The 13,747-nt window shown below is 47.7% G+C and overlaps 1 protein-coding gene and 1 pseudogene across 1 annotated transcript in view; both read left to right on the forward strand.

Annotated features, from left to right (window-relative positions):
• Positions 1–3,280: 3,280 nt before the first annotated feature.
• Positions 3,281–3,433, forward strand: LOC144242937 (U2 spliceosomal RNA; annotated as a pseudogene).
• A 9,999-nt stretch (positions 3,434–13,432) lies between these two features.
• EIF4H (eukaryotic translation initiation factor 4H) overlaps positions 13,433–13,747 on the forward strand; it is a 23,066-nt gene continuing 22,751 nt past the window's right edge. The window contains exon 1 of the mRNA XM_077777869.1: positions 13,433–13,452. Coding sequence (XP_077633995.1) covers positions 13,433–13,452 — 20 coding nt within the window. The remainder of the gene's footprint in view (positions 13,453–13,747) is intronic.

Genomic DNA, 13,747 nt, shown 5'->3' on the forward strand with positions numbered 1-13,747 from the left:
CCAAGCAGGCTCCACTTTGTCAGTGCAGAGCCTGATGCAGGGCTTGACCCCACCAACCTCGAGATCGTGACCTGAGCTGAAGTCAAGAGTCAGACTCTTAACCGACTGAGCTGCCCAGGTGCCCCCCAGCACACACTTTTTCATGGGCGCACACTCCTCCGTTCCTTGCTTCTTTCTACCCCATAATCTCAGAGATGACATCATTCCCATCGATGAGATGGTTTCTCATCCCTTTTTTGCAACTGCTTTGTAAGCGAAATATACCGACATGAAAGTGCTCGTATCATAAGGGAAGAGCATGGTGCTGCTCTCCACGTGACTACCATCCTGCCCTCTAACACTACAGTTTTGCCCGCTTTTGTACTTTATATAGACAGGGCTCAGGAATTTTCTCTTCTGTGTCCGGTTTCTTTCCCCCTCCATTACGTCTGTGGAATTCACCCACGCTGTCCAGTGTAACTGATTCATCCTCTCTTCTGTGAGCTACTCCATTGAATGAACACACGACCATTTACTTATCCACTCATTCTACTGTGGATGGGCATCTGGCCAGGTTCCAAGGCTTGGTTATAACCAAGATTGCTGCCTTGAATGTTCTCCAGACAGGCCCGACTTGGGAATTTTCAATTTTATGATGGTGTGAGAGCACTGTGCATGGAGTAGACGCAGTACTTGGAATTTAGAATCGGGATCTTTCCCTGGCCCAGCGACATGCAGGATGCTTCTCTCTCGGGACGCTGGGAGGTGACAACTTCCCATCAGCCATGCAATCACGAGGGTGAATGACCGATGTAGAGACAACCCCGTCCCCCCCCCCCCCCAGGTGCCCAGTGCTTCTCATGGTCTGTATGGCATTCAGGGCATCATGTGGGTCAATGCGTTATTATAAAACAGGCTTTGCCTTAGAGGATTTTGTCCAAATTCAGGCTAATGTAAGTGGTCTGAGCATGTTTAAAGTCAGCAAGGCTAAGCGGTTCGGTAGGTAAGGTATATTACATGCATTTTCCACGTTAAGCGGAAAATGTACGATGGGTTGATCAGGACGTAACCCCATAGTAAGTCAAAGAAGATCTTTGTACGTGTTTTTTGAAGCACAAAAGTCTGTTAGGCATTTCTTTTTTTTTTTTTTTTAATTTTTTTTAATGTTTTATTTATTTCTAGGAGAGAGAGAGAGACAGCGTGAGCAGGGGAGGGTCAGAGAGAGAGGGAGTCACAGACTGAAACAGGCTCCAGGCTCTGATCTGGCAGTCAGCACAGAGCCCGACGCGGGGCTCGAACCCACGAACCGCGAGATCATGACCTAAGCGAAAGTCGGACGCTTAACCGACTAAGCCACCCAGGCGCCCCTGTGTTAGGCATTGTTCAAGCCCCACACTGGGCTCTGCACTGATGATGCAGAACCTACTTTGGATTCTCTCTCTCCCTCTCTGTCCCACCCTTGCATTAGCTCTCTCTCTTTCTCTCACTCAAAAATACATAGACGTTAAAAACAATACTAAAAGTGGAATCATTGTGTCTTCACGTTCTGTAGGAAATTTGTTACATCACTTAATTTTAAATTACTCTGCTAATCTAATCCTTTCTCCCAGTGGTTCTCAATAGAGGCACGCTTAGTATTTGAGCTGGTCCAAAGAATCAGTTTCACTAGGGGCCTGGTGGCTCAGTCAGTTAAGCATCTGACTCTTGGTTTTGGCTCAGGTCACGATCTTATGGTTCATGAGTTCGAGCCCCATATCAGGCTCCGTGTTAGCAATGCAGAGCCTGCTTGGGATTCTCTCTGCCCCTCCCCGCTTGCATTCTCTCTCTCTCTCTCAAAATAAATAATTTTTCTCAAAACTTTAAATTAAAAAAAACCAGATGTTTTAATTATTAACTGCACTCCCCAATCATTCAGTGATTGAAAAAAAAAGAAAAAAGAGTGTCCACGTTTTCTCCCAGCTGGGATGAGCAGTACTTCCCTATCGTGGACTGCTGTTATAAACAAGGCAAGAACCACCTCATCAGTACCCTTGATTCCTATGCTGTCTCTGTTGGAATACCTCCAGTGATGGGGATCTCACTACCTCACACAGCAGTGCATCCATTTTCAGATAAGCTTTTGCCACCCGTCTTGTATCTTTCAGCTATTGCCCAAGTCCAGTCCTCCCAGCATGCCTCTCTGCAGCCTCGGGATTTTTCCTTTCTGGCTAAAAATCTCCAGGACTTCTTCATTTTTACATACAGGACGTGGTCAGACCTTTCAGCACACTGGGAACGGGTGGCACTTTATTTTTCTACCTCTAAAACTGCACTGCTCAGAGCTGATTCACCTCCCTGACCAGTCAGAAGCATGCACTTTCCTTGATTTGGCCCTGATTTAGTCAAACTTTTGTGGTTTCTAGAGATGGAAACCAATTCAACCTGGCTTAAGAAAAAACAAGGCAAAAGAAAAATCAAATCCAGTGGCTCACAAGGCAGGTCCAGCTTAGCAACCCCCAGGAAGGAGGCTTTGCCTCCCTGCATATGGGCATCGACGGCGAGGAAGGCTACTGATTGGCCTGGTGGGTCACATGCATGCTGCCTGGATGGATCGCTGTCCCCAGGTGGCTGCATACCATGCTTGTCCAGGCCTCGCCCCTGTGTCCTTTCCCACTTATGGTGGTAAATGGGAGAGTGCATGAGAAATCGTGACTCTGATAGGGTAACACTAGCAGGTGTCTGTTACATTACCTTAAAGATGGGTGACTTTTGGGGCACCTGGGTGGCTCAGTTGGTTAAGCGTCCAACTTCAGCTCAGGTCATGGTCTCATGGTTCATGGGTTTGAGCTCTGCGTCAGGCTCTGTGCTGACAGCTCAGAGCCTGGAGCCTACTTCAGATTCTGTTCTCTCTGCCTCTCTCGCACTCATGATCTCTCTTTCAAGAATAAATAAACATTAAAAAAAAAAAAGATGGGTGACTTTTGCTTTTGGGAATGCAGAACTCAACTGCATCTCAGAACAACTTTCACCGGCGAGTACAAATTCCACATCAGCACAGGCTATTTTTATTTTTATTTAAAAATTTTGTTTTAATGTTTATTTTTGAAGGAGAGACAGACAGAGCATGAGCAGGGGAGGGGCAGAGAGAAAGAGGGAGACAGAATCGGAAGCAGTTGCCAGGCTCTGAGCTGTTAGCACAGAGCCCAAAGCGGGACTCGAATTCATGAGCCGTGAGATCATGACCTGAGCAGAAGTTGGACATCCAACCGACTGAGCCACCCAGGCTCCCCCACATCAGCACAGTTTAAAGCCAAGTCTAACTATCGCTTCTCGGCCTTTTGGCTAAGATCAAGTGTAAAGCCAAGTCTAACTTACCTGTAAGTAATGCTACTAGCTTTTTAAAAAAATTCATGTATTCAGCAGGCATGAGTTATATACCCATTTCCTACATTAGGGTAGGTGGATGGGATACAAGTGAACCCCATGTGGCCCTTGGACTGGACGACCATGGCACAGTGGGGGAAGGCAGACATGCCAATCGACTGTGCTGAGGAATCAGTGCTGTGAGAGGCTCCCCGGAGGAGGCGGCATTCTATGCTTATTCAGTGAGCATAGATAAGGACTAGGTGGTTGTCTGGTGGGCATGTGGGAGCAGTGGGGACCGAGAGGAGAGGGAGGGGCATTGTGGGAAGAGGGAAAGGCATATGCAAAGGCACAGAGGTGAGCAAGGACTTGGAGTGTCGGGGACAGGCTGGGGCTGGGGCTGGTCAGGTAGGCAGCACCCGATGGTGACCTCCAACCAACCTCTGATACCTGTGCCCCCAGGGTCACCAAGCTCCCTGGATTTTATAACACAAATAGCCATCCAGATCCTGTGCCTCGGGGACTCAGTAAGTTCAGTGTCTCCCCCACCAAATGCCCCCGAGGTCTCCCAGGGAGGGGCTCCAATTAGCAATAATGGAGCCTCAGAAAGCCCCAGGGAGGGGCTCCATCTCAAACTCGTCCTGTACAATAATCTTGTCCCTCTCCCTATCCCCCCTCCCCCCATCTTCTCCATCCCCCCCAAATGTGGACTTCTACCCAAGCCTTCTACCCAAGCCTTGAGCTGTGAGAGCAGGATTCCAGGGCAAGGAAGACAAACCGGAAGTGGGTACGGAGGGTCTCTCCCTGGGATGGACTCTCGACCCTCATCCTGTACCCGTCAGGACCCCATCCCTTGACACCCTTCAAACCAAATCCCTTTGGTCTCAGCTCTTTGCCAGAAACACAAATGTAGAGGGCTGCCTGGGTGGCTGAGTTGGTGAAGCATCTGACTCTTGATTTTGGCTTAGAGATGGCACAGTTTGAGTTTGAGCCCCATGACAGCAGGGAGCCTGCTTGAGATTCTGTCTCCCCCTCTCTCCCTGGCCCTCCCCTGCGTGCTCTTTCTCTCTCTCTCAAAACTAAATAAAAACATCTACATTTTTTTAATGTTTGTTTATCTCTGAAAGAGAGACACACACAGCACAGGCAGAGGAGGGCCAGAGACAGAGGGAGACCCAGAATCCGAAGCAGTCACAGGAACAGGCTCTCCCTGCAGCCTGGTGTCCTTGGGAAGCTGGCGGGGGGAGTTCCACAGTAGCACCGGGGTCCAGAATTCTGCCAGAGGTTCACAGAACCCCCCAAGCCTCCATTATACTCCCTCTTACTACCCAGGAGCCTCATCCTCCTCCTGGGGATGGCTGGGGAGGCCCAAACATCACGCCCTTCCTGTGCTTACAGAGCCTGCAGAGCCAGGACAAGATTAGCCCTGCCCTCCAGGTACTTGCTGTTTGGTAGGTCAAATAGAAACCCCTAGGCTCCTGAGGAAAGGTGTTCGCAGTGTTGGAGGACAGCTGTTGCCCTGGGGGAGGGGAATTTGGTGGCCTGGAATCTGGGGCCTGGGGGAGACCAACCTCACTGTGGACTCCTGCATGGATTTTGAATCTTGTCGATTGTGCACATAATAAGTTGACTTTCACAAACGTTCTACATAGGTGAACGCGGACGCACGTACACTTTTGTATCAGAAGAGTGGGCACGTCAAGAGTGGGGAGTATAGTCAGGGCGCCTGGGTGGCTCAGTCAGTTAAGCGTCTGACTTCGGCTCAGGTCATGATCTCACGGTTCGTGGGTTCCAGCCCCGTGTCAGGCTCTGAGCTGAGCCTGGAGCCTGCTTCGGATTCTGTTGTCTCCCTCTCTCTCTGCCCCTCCCCTGGTCACGGTGTCTCTCTCTCTCAGAAATAAAACATTTTTAAAGATTTTAAAAAAGAGTGGGGAATATAGGAGCCGAGCTTTCTGGGGGAGATGACATCAGAGATTGGTTTTGAAGGAGAGACCGTTGGGAAAGTGGTGGCAGTAACAGAGGGCTGGCTAGGAAGGGGCGGACGGCCCGGGCACAGGCCCACAGGCTTGGGGGAAACACAATGCGTCGGGGTGAGGGGGGGATCACAAGATGCATGAGGCTGTAACGGAGGCCCTGGGGGGGCAGCCCCTCCAGGGGAGGGCACTCCAGGGAGAGTCTGAGGGTCAGGGAAGGACTGAGGACAGGACAGAGGGCGGGGGATGAAGAAAGCCGTCCAGGGCTTTAAGGGGCAGAAGAGGCCACAGGGGTCCTGGTCCTGACCGTCGCTCAAGGTGTTCCTAATCCTTCTCAACTCTGTGCCAAGCCCTCAATGGGTAAATAGGTGGGGCCTAATACAGACCCCGGGGGCACCCCCTAGGGCCTGTCCTCCTGGCCCATTCATCCAGCACTTGTGTGGGTCCAAATCCAGAGCGGAATCTAGGCCAACCCACAAGCTTCCCACTCGCCCTCCATCAAGGTGCTCAGAGCCGTGGACCAGGGCTGTGGCATGCCTGTGCTCCACACCCCGGGATGAGGCTGACCTGAGCCTGCCAAGCTCATGGAGCCTCGGTGAGCTCCTCCTTCCTTTGGCGGGAGCCACAAGCTACCTGTGGCTGTTTAAATTTTGGTGTCAATTGGGGCGCCTGGGTGGCTTAGTTGGTTAAGCGTCCGACTTTCACTTAGGTCATGATCTCGCGGTTCGTGGGTTCGAGCCCCGCGTCGGGCTCTGTGATGACTGCCAGCTCAGAGCCTGGAGCCTGTTTCAGTCTGTGACTCCCTCTCTCTCTGACCCTCCCCTGCTCACGCTGTCTCTATCTCTCCTAGAAATAAATAAAACATTTAAAAACAAATTTTTGGTGTCAATTAATTAAAATTAAATGAAAATTAGGGGCCCCTAGGTGGCTCAGTCAGTTGAACATCTGACTCATGATTTCAGGTCAGGTCACGATCACACGGTTCATGGGACGAAGCCCTGAGTTGGGCTCTGCACTGACAGCGTGGAGTCTGCTTAGGATTCTCTCTCCCCTTCTCTCTATGCCCCTCCCACACACACACTCTCTCTCTCTCTCTCAAAATAAATACATAAAAATCATAATAAAAAATATTAAACCACCTCACACCAGTCAGAATGGCAAACACTAACAACTCAGGCAACAACAGATGTTGGCGAGGATGCAGAGACTGAGGCTGTCTTTTGCGCTGCTGGTGGGGATGCAAACTGGTGCACCGCTCTGGGAAACAGTATGGAGGTTCCTTCAAAACGTAAAAATAGAACTACCGTACGATCCAGCAATGGCACTACTAGGTATTTATCCAAGGGATGCAGGTGTGCTGTTTCAAAGGGGCACATGCACCCCAATGTTCATAGCAGCGCTATCGACTATAGTCAAGTATGGCAAGAGCCCAAATGTCCGTGGACGGATGAATGGATAAACACGTGGTGTATATATACAACGGAGTATTACTCGGCAATCAAAAAGAATGAAATCTTGCCATTTGCAACAACATGGAGGGAACTGGAGTGTATTACACATGCTAAGCAAAATTAGTCAAACATCGTATGACTTCAAGCATATGTGGAATTTAAGACACAAAACAGATGGGCATAAGGGAAGGGAAGCAAAAATAACATAAAAACAAGGAGGTGGACAAAACCTAAGAGACTCTTACATATGGAGAACAAACTGAGGGTTGCTGGAGGGGCTGTGGGTGGGGGGATGGGCTAAATGGGCGAGGGGCATTGGGGAGGACACTTTTGGGATGAGCACTGGGTGTTCTATGTAGGCGATGCATCACTGGATTCTACTCCTGGACTCATTATTGCACTAGATGCTAGCTAACTGGGATGTAAATTTTTTTTAAAGTTAAAAACAGAACATTGAATGAAAATTAAAAATCTTTTCCACAGCTACATTAGCTACCTTTCAAGTGCTCGACAGCTCACTGACCTCTTCAGGTGTTCATGATTTTGCATACTATAATACCCTGAAATTTTTCTCCTCACAAACGCCTTAAAATGGTCAATAAAACAGAACAGAAATGATCTCAAATGCACAGATGAGTTTGCGCAAAAGAAAGAGAAGTCCTCAGATGCCAGAAACAAGAGGGCACTGTCCCCAGCAGATGACAGCTAATGAGCTCACCAGGCTTCTGTCCCCAGGGTGAGCAGCGGGGGCTTATGTCCCCTCGTGGGGACAAGAGTCAGCCTTGGGACACACCCAGGGCCAGAGTCCAACCTGAGAACTCTGAAAAGTGAAAGGGGGAACTTGAGGCAACGTGCCCATCTACAGGGGGGTGGGTGACAAGAAGGCTTGTCTGTTTAAGCCAGAGTCCCAAACACTCAGCCCAGCATCACGTGGTTTACTGGGAAGGGAAGGTCTGGAAACTCTCAAGCCAAATGCTGAACCCCATCTGGTGATGCTCCTGGGGCATCAGCAAAGGGAAAAATCTCTGAAGCCACACTCCATTTCACTCAGGCTGCAATGGATTTTATTGGAGGAAAGGACAATTAAGAACCAGCCACTCTAAGGATGAGCTCACACTGAGAAATGTCAAAATCCCGGGGGAGACAATTCACTAGGATTGAAACTCAGAGGGCACAACAAACAGAAGACGAGAGGCCCAAGATCTCCAGAATACACAGTGATTTGAGAGACAGCAAATGAGTCTTAAAAACAAATATAGGGGTGCCCGGCTGGTGGTCAGAAGAGCATGCGACTCTTGATCTTAGGTTATGAGTTCGAGCACCACATTGGCCGTATAGATTAAATAAATAAAACTTTCAAAAAAATGAATCTAAAAAGTGTTGGCCTTTGGAGGAAAGAAGAGACTGGGAATGAGCCACGAGGAAGACTTCCGTGGATTCTAGAATGTTTTGAGTTCGGCCCCGAGTGCTGGTTCCAAGGCTTGGTTCACTTTTGGGAATTTAGTGAGGTGTGCACCTATGATTTGTATGCTTGTCCAGATGTATGCTGTAGTTCAATTAAAATGATTTAACAAATGATGTGGAGGGGAAAATGTTAGGAATCAGAACTCTAAAGAATAAGACATCATGGCGGGGAGGCTGATGGGTAGAAGAATCAAGTAGAACTTTTAAAACCTGTGCTTAGAAAGAGTAAGTCTTCATTTACAAACCATCATGGTGGCCATCCATCACAAAAGCATAAAGGAAAAAAAATTTTTAACTACCAATGGGAAAAATGCTGATTTTCTGACCATAATAAGACTGATGGCAGAAGGGCAACCGGCAGGTTCAGGCAGCGGCGCCTGTGACTCTTGATCTCAGGGCTGTGAGTTCAAGCCCCACGTGGGGCACAGAGCTAACTTAAAACAAAAAAACAAGGAGGGTTCCAAGGTCCTTGTTTTGTTTGGGATTAATTTTCGGCTTTGTTGAATCTAAGACGCATGCCAGAAACTGACAACTTCTAAAATATCTGAAATAGGATTGATTATTATTAGAAGAAAGGCTGGGGGAAGGAATAAAAGACACTGACCAATTTCATATGATGACACAAATAATTCAAATACGTCAGTAATCACAATAAATGAAAATAGACTAACTTGCCAATTAAAGAGTTATATGATTATATGCTATTAGTAATATTTAACCAGATGCTATTTACAAGAGGCTCACCTAAAAATATAAAGATTCAGAAAGGCTGAATGGAAGGAGATGAGGGAAAAACACGTGAGGTGAGGCGCCTGGGTGGCTCAGTTGGTTAAGCATCCAGCTCTTCATTTTAGCTCAGGTCATGATCCCAGGGTCATGGGATTGAGCCTTGTGTCGGGCTCCATGCTGAGCTTGGGGCCTGCTTAAGATTCTTCTCTCCCTCTGCTCCTCTCCCCTGCTCAGTTTCTCTCTCTCACTCTCTCTCCTCTCTCTCACTCTCTCTCTCTCAAATAAATAAAAACATGAGGCAAAAGACAGCTGGTATGCATGTGTGCCCACACATCAGCATGGACCTATTCAAGCAGAGTTTAAGGCAAAAACAGAACAAAACACTAGCAGGAATAAAGAGGCTTACTACATAATGTTCAAACAGATCAACTGACCAAGATCAAAGAATTTAAACCTGTAGGCACATAACAACAGTCTCCAAATACAAAATGCAAAAGTTTACAGAATTACAAAACCACACTGACAAATCCACAATCACAGTGAAAGATATTAAAATACCTCTCCTACCAGTTGAGAGCTAGATCAAACAGGGAAAAATCAGTGTGGACACAGAAGAAGGCGCCCGGCTGGCTCTGGCGGAAGAGTGTGTGACTCTTGATCTTGGGGTTGTGGGTTCGAGCCCCATGTTCGGTACAGAGATTACTTAAAAAAAAAAAATCTAAAAAGAATCAATAAAAATAAACTACCCTTATAAAACTCCGTATGTGATAATTACAGAATGCACATGGACTGTTTTCAAAAACTGGGGGCGCCTGGGTGGCTCAGTCAGTTAAGCGTCCGACTTCGGCTCAGGTCATGATCTCACGGTTCGTGGGTTTGAGGCCCATGTTGGGCTCTGTGCTGACAGCTAGCTCAGAGCTAGGAGCCTGCTTCAGATTCTGTGTCTCCCTCTCTCTCTGACTCTCCCCTGCTCATGCTGTCTCTCTCTCAGAAATAAATAAAAACATTAAATTTTTTTTTTAAATGACCACTTGCGAAGTCACAAACAAGCCTTAATAAATACCAAAAAATTACTATCGTGCCTATCATACTCTCTGACCACAATACAGAGAGAAATCAGCAAGAGAAAACCTAAGCAAATCCCCATGCATTCAAAACTTGAAAATACCCTTCTAAGTACTGACTAGTCAAAGAAGAAACAAAACCACCATACGATAAACCTGGAAGGATATGGCTATAGGAATACTTTGGGCAAAATTTATAGCCTTAAGGGGCACCTTGGTGGCTCAGCTGGTTGAGCATCCAACTCTCTCTCTCTCTCTCTTTTTTTTTTAATTTATTTTTGAGAGACAGAGAGACAGAGGATGAGCAGAGGAGGGACAGAGAGAGAGAGGGAGACACAGAATCTGAATCAGGCTCCAGGCTCCGAGCTGTCTGCCTAGAGCCCAACGCAGGGCTCAAACCCACAAACTGCAAGATCATGACCTGAGCTGAACTTGGATGCTCAACAACTGAGCCACCCAGGAGTCTCTAGAGTCCAGCTCGATATCCACTCAGGTCATGATCTCAAAGTCATGAACTGGAGCTCCCAAGTCAGGCTCTGCGTAGACAGTGTGAAGCCTGCTTGGGATTCTCTCTCCCTCTCTCTCTGCCCCTCCCCCACTTGTGCTGAATCTCTCAAAATAAATAAACTTAAAAAAAAAGAGTTTATCAGCAAGCAAAACAAACTCCCTGATCTTGGGACAGGCAGACCTTAAATAAGAAAACAATAGATAATACCTCAGGCGAGAGAAGAGCCAGAAGGATATAAAGGGGTCAGGGGAGGGAAAACTGGGGGCTGCTGCTATTTCAGATAGAGCTGTTAGGGAGGGCTTCTATGAGCCTAAAGAACTGAGCCATCAGCACAGAGCCTGACGAGAGGCTTGAACTTTTTTTTTAAATTTTTTAAAAATGTTTTATTTATTTCTAGGAGAGAGAGAGACAGCGTGAGCAGGGGAGGGTCAGAGAGAAAGGGAGTCACAGACTGAAACAGGCTCCAGGCTCTGAGCTGGCAGTCAGCACAGAGCCTGACGAGAGGCTTGAACTTTTTTTTTAAATTTTTTTTTAAATGTTTGAGAGGCTTGAACTCTTAAGCCTTGAGATCATGACCTGAGCCGAAGTCAGATGCTCAACCAACCAAGCCATTCAGGTGCTCCCCACCACCCCCGTTTTTTTAAATGTTTATTTATTTTCGAGAGAGAGCAGAGCACAGCCAGGGGAGAGACAGACAGAATCTGAAGCAGGCTCCAGGCTCTGAGCGGTCAGCACAGACCCTGATGCGGGGCTCGAACTCTCAGAACCATGAGATCATGACCTGAACTGAAGTAGACACTTTAACAGACTGAGCCACCCAGCTGCCCCTTTAGTTTTTTTTTTAATGTCTATTTATTTGAATGAGAGAGAGAGGGGACTGGAAGCGGGGAAGGGGCAGAGAGGGAGAGGCAAAGTCTGCATGTTTTTAGTGCTAGTGAGCTTCAGTGCTGGTTACAAAGAAAGTGTATTCAGTACTTTGTCTTCTTTATTTTCATCATGTATAGATGGGAGAATTGCATGACTCAATTTCAATTTTTCTCATACTCATACTCGTATGGAAAATCTCTGACCTAGAGTAACTTGCTGGTAACAGAAGCTTTGCGATTGCTCAACACAGATGCTCACTGAGATTCACCCAAGAGCGGACTGTACAGATCTGTAGAGTATCAGTACGCCTTTTCACAGAAATTGACTATTTAAATCACTGACCTTACTCTCAACCTAAAAATTACTCACACTCAAATTATTTTACATAAGTTAACAACATCACACCAACAAAACATTTCAAAACTTAAAAACAGCTGAGTACTGAGGCGCCTGGATGGCTCAGTCGGTTGAGCATCTGACTTCGGCTCAGGTCATGATTTCACAGTTTGAAGGTTCAAGCCCCGCGCTGGGCTCTGTGCTGACAGTTCAGAACCTGGAGCCTGCTTCGGATTCTGTGTCTCCCTCTTTCTCTGCCCCTTCCCCACTTGTGCTCTGTCTCTCAAAAATAAATAAAAAGTGTTATAAAGAAAAGTTTAAAAAAATAGCTGTGTACTCCAAACCGCTATCACAATGACTCTAATTCCTGTTTTACAAAGAACTTGAGAGTTGACACAATTTGCTTGAGGTCACACAGCTAGTTGGAAGTGTGAAATGCAATGCACAGGCCCGACCACTGCATAAAAGGTTCCCAGAGAAAGTGGCATCTGAGTTGGGCCTTTGGGAGACGCCCCCACCCCCACCCCCAGGACTCACGGGAACTGGTAAAGACTGGGATGTGCACTCTGTGGAAGGAGTTAGGGAGCAAATCAGGAGCAAAGCTCATGAGGACAACCTCAGGAGAGGCTGGGCATCTAACTTTGCCAGGGAGGCATTTGCCAAGAGTATGGAGCTTTCTAGGGTTGGTGTCAATCTCTGATCCTGAGTGGAAGGCAGGCTTTGTGCTGGAGAACCAAAAAGAAGGGAAAGGGTTTTTGCTAGTCGGGAGTGTGGCCCAAGGCTGGCCCTGGGTGCTGACTGGGTACAGAAAGGAGGATTAAGTCTGGCATGAGGGGGTGATCCATGGATGGTCCTAGTACTGGAAGAGCCCCAGCCATCCGCCTTTCTGGAAGCCTTCCCTCTTGTTACGTCATGAATGATAAATTACACCCTCCTCCCTCATGTAGGGCCCTGCGGGGGATGACAGATAACTCTCAATATAAATTCCTGTCCTCCCAGATCCCACCTTGAGGTGACTTTGGGCTGACAGACTTTGTAATAAAAAAAAAAAAATGTAAGGCCATTCAAGGATAAATGTCAAGGTCTCAATAAAACTGGAAGAAAATAAGCAAGAATAAATAATAAGGTTTTCATTTAGTCAAGTGCATTTATGTACGTCTTTAGAATAATGGAGTTATGGGGCAGAGGGAGGGTCCAAGTTCAAGGTGGGCAAGGAGAGAAGAAACCGAAAAGCCACAATGACATTAGACACTTAGGAGACAGGTGCTCAAAACAGATTATCGTGCACCAGTTATTTTACCAAAATGTCTTCATCTACTCTTTACAATATTAAGGAAGTAGGTGATATCCTCCCCTTTTATAAATGATACAACTGAGACACTAAAGTAATATGCTAGAAGTTACACAGCCAGTAAGAGGTGGAGCCCAAGTTACTTGGGGTCTATCCGATAGCAAAGTGGCTTTATCACTTGTAAATAAGAGATGAAAGCAAAAAATGACTTCATAGTTGCTCTGTCAATCTCAGCACTGGGATAAAGTAGCAAACATTGCTTAAATGCAAAAGTACTGGGCAGACACTGCAAAAATTCTAAGCTTCTTTTACTTGTGTCTAGATCACAAACCGGAGAAACTACCACTGTAATCAGTTCTCATTGCATATCCAAGCTTTGCTAGAGAGATGAAATTCAAGTCGGTGGTGCTGAATTCTTTCCCGGCGCAATGACCTCTGCAAAAGCGAGGTGCGCCGACTCTTGCTAGCTCAGCAACTTACGCTCTCATCTTCACACCCGCGCCCTCCAACAACACCGAAGCCCGGTGTAGACAGACCGCAGNTCTCCGGGGGGGGGAGGGGGGTCCTGCCAGAGCGACAGCACGCAGTGCAGCGGGCCAGGCGCAGGGGCCGTGCCCAGCCCGCGAAGAGACAGTCACACAGCGCGGAGCCGGCCACCCGAGCTTCCCGAGGGCGGGCCCGGCCGGCGCGCACGGGCGGGGCGGGGCGGGGACAGCAGGCTGCTGGGGGTGGAGCCCGGGGGC

This window comes from Crocuta crocuta, unplaced genomic scaffold (assembly GCF_008692635.1).
Source record: "Crocuta crocuta isolate KB4526 unplaced genomic scaffold, BGI_CrCroc_1.0 scaffold217, whole genome shotgun sequence".
NCBI classification, from domain to species: domain Eukaryota; kingdom Metazoa; phylum Chordata; class Mammalia; order Carnivora; family Hyaenidae; genus Crocuta; species Crocuta crocuta.